The 8,584-nt window shown below is 37.7% G+C and overlaps 1 protein-coding gene across 1 annotated transcript; it reads left to right on the top strand.

Annotated features, from left to right (window-relative positions):
• The first annotated feature begins 3,375 nt into the window (after positions 1–3,375).
• Positions 3,376–8,386, top strand: LOC132173735 (importin subunit beta-1-like). Its single transcript, XM_059585323.1, has 3 exons — positions 3,376–3,517; positions 4,727–7,152; positions 7,261–8,386. Exons 2-3 carry the CDS (start codon positions 4,733–4,735, stop codon positions 7,457–7,459), a joined length of 2,619 nt encoding a protein of 872 aa, XP_059441306.1. The 5' UTR covers positions 3,376–3,517; positions 4,727–4,732; the 3' UTR covers positions 7,460–8,386.
• Positions 8,387–8,584: the final 198 nt, after the last annotated feature.

The raw sequence follows: 8,584 nt of genomic DNA, 5'->3' as shown, positions 1-8,584 counted from the left end.
GAGTTTGTTAGTTCTTGTGTTGGCTTAATTCAGTTCCAAATTGTAGAGGTTACTGTTTACAGGCTCAAACACTAATATAGAATGCTCAGAATCTAATCTCCACCGTTCATAATGTAGATTCATGTGTCATGGACGTCCTTGTAAATTTCAGCTTAATCGGACCACAAACGCCCATCGATCGGAGCTGTTTATTAAGGCTAGACAACATTTATATAATGCAGTTTTTTCCCCACTGCAGGCCATGTCCGGACACGGTGCTAGGTTGTCTGGACAGGCTTTCCAGAAACTCTATTTTTGCTCCGCAAGGCCATGTTCGGACATCCCATTAACCTATCCAGACACTCCGTACCTATTATGCCCAAAAACGTGTTTTTAGTAGGCCCAGGTCTAGGGTTTGATGTACTGATATATATACATCATTATAGAAGAGAGATGCACGAATTTTCACCCCAGAGAGTTCGTCGGAGGCTGTGCTAAAAGAGATCATATGTGGTGAGCGTTAAATTGAATCTCTTAGAGTTTTAGTTATTCATGTGATAAATCTATGATTGAAAAGTTTATCGGAATGTTCTGGTAAAAGGAAATCATATAGAAGAATTGTGCCAAATGTTATGGAAATAGCTACTATGATAGAAGTCAAATGGGTCGCTTGTCGTGTGCAAGGAAGTATCAATTGCAAATATTTTGTAATCCTTCATGTATTCCTTATTCTTCTTATAGTGGATTGATTTTCTGAGTTTGACTGCCCCGGACAGGTTTTACATTTAGAGAGTTCTCACTCTCTAATGGTTTCCTCTTCGTAACCAAATATCTGTGTTCTTGAATGTTAATTGCATATCTGTGATTGGTTGAATATTAACTATTAGGTTAGATCTTATCTGCATACTCTTTGTGAAACACCTAGACAATTCGAATAGGTGTCGTATATAGAATTTTCAATTTGCATTTGTGTTATTGTTGAAATATTTTATTTAAGATTAAAAAAAAAAAAATCATATCCTAATAGGTAATATAACGTTTATATTGTAAGATTTATAATTATATTACACTTGTAGATGTTAATTACTTTAATTTGTATTATGGTAAAAGTATATATATGTTTCTTCCTGTGGCATTTGGATCTTGCATGAGCTGTTTTAATCGTTGGGCTTAAACAATATTGCTAAGCTTATGATAATCTAAAGAAGTAATTTTAACGCAAAGTTTCATATATAGATTTCATATATATATATATATATATATATATATAGCTCGCACTTAAAGAAAGAAAGCATCAAATTTTGTAAATTTTCATTTATGCTCTCATCCAGCCATAACCATCTTGGACAAATGAAATCTTGAAAATTAATTGCTTCTCACCCACCTTGCAGTTTTTAATATAGTATCAGAGTCAAATATCTTGAGATCAAATATTGACTCCGTCAATTCACCTTATTTAAATTAAATATTTTACGTATTGGACCTCACATATTTAAAGGGAATTTGAACCCACACGTGAGAGGAGTGTTAAAGTATTGATTAAGTAATTAAATTTACATCTTCCTATAAGCTTAAGCTTTTAGAATGACTGATAATTTAACAATAGAAACTCTGATGACAATATGTCTCTCCCATCATTTATGATATTCTAGATGCTATCTATGAGAAAAGTTAATAGAAGTGAAAACTTATGTATTTATTTTGTGGCACGTTGGACCGCAGTTATTTTATTTTATTTTTTACTTTTGGCAACATTTCCTTTTCTCCATCCCGATCCCATCGATCCCAAATGTTAGTGGGAAAGATCTCTCTCTTCTAATTGTTTCTTCTAGTTTTTTCTTTCTTTCAATGTACTCAGAAAAAAAAAAAAAAAAAACATTAAGCCCATCACTCTCATTAGTCCTTGTGACCCAAACTTGGGGTGAGCACTTGCAGCCCTCCTTGCAAGTTAGCCCCTCACTTGGGCTCTAAAAATTTATTTTGGAAGGAGACTCGCTTGTGGCCATACTATAAGTTCCAAAACCAAATGTCACTCAAGATTGGAGACTTTCTCCCATCATGCAAGACATCATCTTGACCATCCATCACTTTCTCTTAAGAAAATAAAAAAAAATTAATAGAATTGCTAACTTTTAACGTCCATCATGTGACTTATTACGCCATTGATACATGACACTCTCATTTCCTCTCCCTTGCCTCTCCTCCTCTGTCTTGTTTAGTTTGACTTTGTGACTATGAATCATGATTAGGGCAAATGATAACCACGTGGGTTGAGAAGTCAAATACTAATAACTTACTGTTAAAAATAAATTATGTTAACTAGAGTATGCAATTTTAACAATACAGCTTGCATTCTATATGATTGTAGAAGCATCTAGACAAAGAGGAAATTAATAACAATAAAATCAACGATTATATGGTAAGATTCTTAATTGTCCGTACCCTTATAATGTTGATTGCTGTCATATAATGACAGAAAATTACTAAACTTTCACTTTAAATTAAGGGTTAAATATTTTTTTAATCCGTGTATTTTGCTTCGTTATCAAATAATCACATTGACTTAAAAAGTATCACAAATGGTACGTGTTGATATCTTATAAACAAAATTGGTACTTCCGTCAAAAAACTTAACCACTCACCAAGTCAAACCTATCAACGAACGCTACTTGTTCCACATGCCACGTTAATATTATTTAACAAAAAAAAAAAGAAAAGAAAAGAAAAAAAATCTCTCTTCACATAGTTTTCGTTCTCGCTACTAATTTTGAAAGAATAATGCTATAAACTAAATATTTATTTCACAATGTTATCATGACCGTCCTAACCAGCTTTTGAACTAATCATTATTAAAAAAAAAAAAAATAATAATAATCAAAAGTTGGTTGAGACGACCACATTAATATTATAAAATAATTGTGAGATAAAAATGTGATATATAACATTATTTATTTAAAAAATTAAACATACATTTGGTAATAGTAAATTTATCAAGACCCGATAAAATGATATAGTGAAAGAAATTTGTCAATGATTTTAGAACATAAATTTATAGTAGAATTAACATCATTATCCATTTTTTCATAAGTGAAAATAGGTTTATTAAAAAACATAAAAGGCATAACTCGAATATAGTAAAAAAAAAAAAAAAACCACCTAACATTAAACAAAAATGCAACAAAAACTCAATGATAACGGTGATAATAATTCCCGGACCTTCAATCCCACCCGCACCAATACATCACGTAAACCCATCCGACCAATAACACTTTCCCTTTCCCCCTGGTCCCACAAATCGGATCAATCTCTACCCCTTATCGAATCCCACGCGTTCGACGTGTTTTCCTCTAGCGTGGCGGCACCTGAACACCAATTAGAAAATCAGATGTAGTTTTCTTTTTCCGTAAATCCGAGCTTTACATTGGCGTCTCTGCTTTTCCCTCACTCTCTGTTAGGGTTTCAGAGTCGCCGCTTCTTTCTTCTTCTTTTCCATTCGGATTGATCACTCACTCGCTCGCCGAGTCGCCTCTCCAACTCGGTAAGTACTCTCTTCAATCTCATCGGACGGTTCGTGTGCGCTGATTACAGTCTCAAAACCCTGATCTGAAAACTTTGATCTAGGATTTATGCTTATGGTTTTGCATTGAGTCGACTTATTTTCGTGATCAGAATGACCAAGTCAGTGTTTTAGCGCTCTTTTTCAATTGGGTTTTCTCGGATTAGTTATGCACTGTTTGGTTGCTTAGTAAAGGTGGGAAAGTAAAACGTTTGGATATCTGATTTTTCGCTCTGACACCTTAGAAAAGCAATATCGACCCCGAAGCTTTGGGCTTTACCTCTTTTTCTTTGTTCTTTTGGTTACGGTACTGTGCTCAGATGCTTACTGAGCAGAGAAGATATTATTTTTATTTTGTATCTTACTATTTTCTTAGTGAACAAACATAATGGTAGAGTTAGGGTTTAGTTAAAATTTTGATTTTGATGATTACCTGAGCTGTAAACTTGTTTTCAACTGCGACATGCGATTTGATGGTCAAGGTGATTGGTGTGCTGTTACTTTGGTATTAATTTTGTTCTTATCCCATCTTTCAAGTAAGATTGAAAATAGTATTGTGGGAACTTTTGGATTTGATTCAATTGTTGGGGTTCAGCGCTCTCTAATATAAAAAAATATATGGTGTTTAGATTGAAGATCTTTGTTTTCTTATTTTCCTTTCCAAAAATTCTGGGTCTAGAAGTAAGGTATTTAATTTATTTAACTTATCTTTCTTTCAGCTGTATGCCACATCTTGAAATTTATTTATATGAGACGAGCTGTTGTACAGAATTAACAATCTTATTAGGGTATGATTTGGACTTTTACTCTTTTGCCACATCGTAAGGATAGTGTTATGGGTCTTGGTTTTGTACGTTTTCGGTGATAAATGTCTTAATTTTTCTTCTTCTTCTTCTTCTTCTTCTTCTTCAGTAGCTTTTCATTACATCAGTTGAGTATTTCTATTATCCTAAATTTAAGTTCTTTGGCAATAATTGTTTTAGCCTTTCTTCTTTTTCGCCCTCCTCTCTTCTTTTAATGTTTTTTTTTTTTTTTTTTTTTTTAAAAAATAACATTGGTTAATCAGTTTTAGGATTTAGAGCTACTTGTTACTTTAAATTTGGGTTACTATCTCCTTGTTTGGTTCTATACCTGAGGCTGTTATTAGATACAATAAGACATCTTACAAGTGGTTTCAATTTGTTGACCCAGATTCAAATGGCAATGGAGGTCACTCAAATTCTTTTAAATGCACAAGCAGTAGATGGCACTGTGCGCAAGCAGGCAGAAGAAAATCTAAAACAATTTCAGGAGCAAAATCTTCCAAGTTTCCTGTTTTCTCTTGCTGGAGAATTGTCCAATGATGATAAGCCTGTTGAGAGCCGTAAATTAGCAGGCTTGATTCTTAAGAATGCCTTGGATGCCAAAGAACAGCATAGGAAACTTGAGCTTGTGCAGAGATGGTTGTCATTAGACAACTCTGTGAAGGCCCAGATCAAAGCATGCTTGTTAAAGACCCTCTCATCTCCAGCTCCTGATGCTCGATCAACTGCCTCACAAGTCATTGCTAAGGTCGCTGGTATTGATTTGCCGCATAAACAGTGGCCGGAACTGGTTGGAGCGCTCTTGTCTAATATTCATCAGCTTCCGGCTCATACCAGGCAGGCAACGCTGGAAACTCTTGGGTACATTTGTGAAGAAGTGTCTCCAGATGCAGTAGATCAGGATCATGTAAACAAGATACTTACCGCTGTAGTTCAGGGTATGAACGCCTCTGAGAGTAACAATGATGTTAGACTTGCTGCTACTAGAGCTTTGTACAATGCTCTAGGTTTTGCTCAGGCAAACTTTTCCAATGATATGGAGCGTGATTACATCATGAGAGTTGTCTGTGAGGCTACTCTTTGTCCAGAGCTGAAGATTCGACAAGCTGCTTTTGAGTGTTTGGTTGCCATATCTTCAACCTACTATGAGAAGTTGGCTCCTTACATTCAGGATATCTTTAACATTACTGCAAAGGCTGTGAAGGAAGATGAGGAGCCAGTCGCTCTTCAAGCCATTGAGTTCTGGAGTTCAGTCTGTGATGAGGAGATAGATATTTTAGAAGAATATGGAGGTGACTTTACTGGGGATTCTGATATTCCGTGCTTTTACTTTGTTAAGCAGGCGCTCCCTGTTCTTGTTCCCATGTTATTAGAGACATTGCTTAAGCAGGAGGAGGATCAGGATCAAGATGAAGGGGCCTGGAACATTGCGATGGCTGGAGGCACTTGCTTGGGCTTGATTGCGCGGACAGTTGGGGATGATGTTGTTCCTCTTGTAATGCCATTCATCGAAGAGAATATAACAAAACCAGATTGGAGGCAAAGGGAGGCTGCTACTTATGCCTTTGGTTCCATTCTGGAAGGTCCATCCCCTGACAAGCTCATACCTCTTGTTAACATTGCGTTGAGCTTCATGCTCACTGCCCTTATGCAAGATCCAAATAACCATGTGAAGGATACTACTGCTTGGACTCTTGGAAGAATGTTTGAATTTCTGCATGGGTCAGCTTTGGAGACACCCATAATTACCCAGACAAATATCCAACAGATCATTACAGTTCTGCTTCAGAGCATGAAAGATGTTCCAAATGTTGCTGAGAAAGCATGCGGTGCTCTCTATTTCTTGGCCCAGGGTTACGAGGATGCAGGATCTTCCTCTTCTCCACTAGCTCCTTTCTTCCAGGAAATTGTTCAAGCTCTTCTCACTGTGACTCACCGAGAAGATGCTGGAGAGTCACGTCTCCGCACCGCAGCCTATGAAACTTTGAATGAAGTTGTGAGGTGTTCTACTGATGAGACAGCTCCAATGGTACTGCAACTAGTTCCTCTCATTATGATGGAGCTCCACCAGACTCTTGAGGGGCAGAAGCTTTCATCCGATGAGAGGGAGAAGCAGAATGAATTACAAGGCTTGCTCTGTGGATGCTTGCAGGTCATTATACAGAAGCTGGGGTCATCTGAGGCAACAAAATATGTCTTCATGCAGTATGCTGATCAGATGATGGAACTCTTCTTGAGAGTATTTGCGTCTCGAAGTGCCACAGCGCATGAGGAGGCTATGCTTGCTATTGGAGCTCTAGCTTATGCAGCAGGCGCTGATTTTGTTAAATATATGCCAGAATTTTATAGGTACTTGGAAATGGGTCTTCAAAATTTCGAAGACTACCAGGTTTGTGCCATTACAGTCGGTGTAGTTGGGGATATATGCAGGGCGTTGGAGGATAAGGTATTGCCTTATTGTGATGGAATAATGACCCAGCTCCTCAAGGATTTGTCAAGCAACCAGTTGCATCGATCTGTAAAGCCTCCCATATTTTCATGCTTTGGTGACATTGCTTTGGCAATTGGGGAAAACTTTGAGAAGTACTTGATGTATGCTATGCCTATGCTTCAGAGTGCTGCAGAGCTCTCAGCCCATATATCAGGTGCTGATGATGACATGTTAGAGTACACCAATTCTCTCAGAAATGGAATTCTAGAGGCATACTCGGGGATCTTTCAGGGATTTAAGGGCTCTTCAAAGACCCAGCTATTGATGCCTTATGCACCTCACGTTCTCCAGTTCCTGGATAGTTTATATATGGAGAAGGACATGTAAGCTATGCTGGAATCTCTTTCTTGTTTTTTTCTTCCTTAAATCGTATATTCTTTATTTCTAAATGTCAATCATCAGTTTTGACCTCCTTATTTGTTTTCTTTTAGGGATGATGCGGTGTCTAAGACAGCAATTGGGGTTCTTGGAGATCTGGCTGATACACTCGGTAGTAATGCAGGTCCCCTGATTCAGCAGTCTGTGTCAAGCAGAGACTTTCTAAGTGAATGCTTGTCGTCAGACGACCATTTGATTAGGGAATCTGCGGAATGGGCAAAGTTGGCCATCAGTCGAGCAATTTCTTTTTGAGGCAGATTCTACATCGTGTACTCTACTTGCATGCAATTGGGTGTGTTTAGTCGGGGTCTGGGATTGCATACAATGAGTCAGGTCGTCACCATTTTTGGGCACAGATGTCGTTCGGCTGTCAGTGTTTCACAAGCAGCCCGGAGTCGGTGATTTTGTAATTGGTTTCATTTTAGTTTTGCATTGTCATTGAGGAAGTCAGCGGTGATGACCCATACATTTCTGCTAGCTTGGCAGAAAAAGTTGAATTATTACTTAAGAAGTTAAAAAACAAGTTAATGGTATGGGAGGAATGAGATAGGAGAGGCCCCATCACACCCTGCCGCATCCCCACCCCCATCCGATGGGCTAGCTATAGCAGTTCCATTTGTTTGGAGTCTATGGTGCCAAAGAAGAGTCGAGTCGGTTCAGGAGTTGGGGTGGGGACCCTTTGCAGCTATGTAAAAGCCTGCATTTTCTTATCCTTTGGCCTTACTTTTCTTTTCTTCCCTCACCAAAATTTGGTGTCTAAAAGTATTGCATTGTTACATGTCAATTTTCATAGAGTTGGGTATCTTGCTTTTTTGTACTCATGTATACTTGCTCATTGTGTCGGATTGATGGCAAGAACATAGTATTGGGTTCGCCTCATGCATCAGTCATATTTCATCATCTTATTTACTTTGAGTTGTTTATCTAGTTCATGTTCCATAGCTTGACTTAATTTACTCCTCTTTTGCCTTATTATGGCCGTTCTTCTTGTATAGCCTCGCAGTTACTTTTTGGTTCGTCACCGAGAAAGGAAACAAGTTCCAAAATTTTTGAGTCTCAGTCGTGTATTGTTGAACATTCATTCTGTAATGCCTCTCTACGAGATTCCCCCTTGGGTCTTATTATTTGAACAGTGTAATGATATACTTTCAAGCATCTATCAAACTTGAATGTTTTCTACTGGATGCTTTAACAAGTAGAAACTGTGAAATGCACTTACTTCCTCTGATTGTGTACATTTAAAGAAAGTTTACATGTGGCTACTTCATATGGGCGTGACCACAGTAGTTTTTGCCCGTTAGGAATTGCTCAGGTGAGGCCTAGATAGTGAAAACCGCACGCAGTTGCTCTCTTAAGACTAATTGAGCTATAGTTCGA

Source organism: Corylus avellana, chromosome ca3 (genome assembly GCF_901000735.1).
Source record: "Corylus avellana chromosome ca3, CavTom2PMs-1.0".
Taxonomy (NCBI): Eukaryota; Viridiplantae; Streptophyta; class Magnoliopsida; order Fagales; family Betulaceae; genus Corylus; species Corylus avellana.
The sequence above is the reverse complement of the archived record's forward strand: the minus strand, read 5'-3'. Positions and strand labels throughout refer to the sequence as shown.

Coding starts and splice junctions, on each gene's coding strand:
- LOC132173735 (XM_059585323.1), top strand. CDS start 4,733: ATGGCAATGGAGGTCACTCAAATTCTTTTAAATGCACAAGCAGTAGAT. Junction 7,153..7,260: donor TTATATATGGAGAAGGACAT/GTAAGCTATGCT, acceptor GTTTTCTTTTAG/GGATGATGCGGTGTCTAAGA.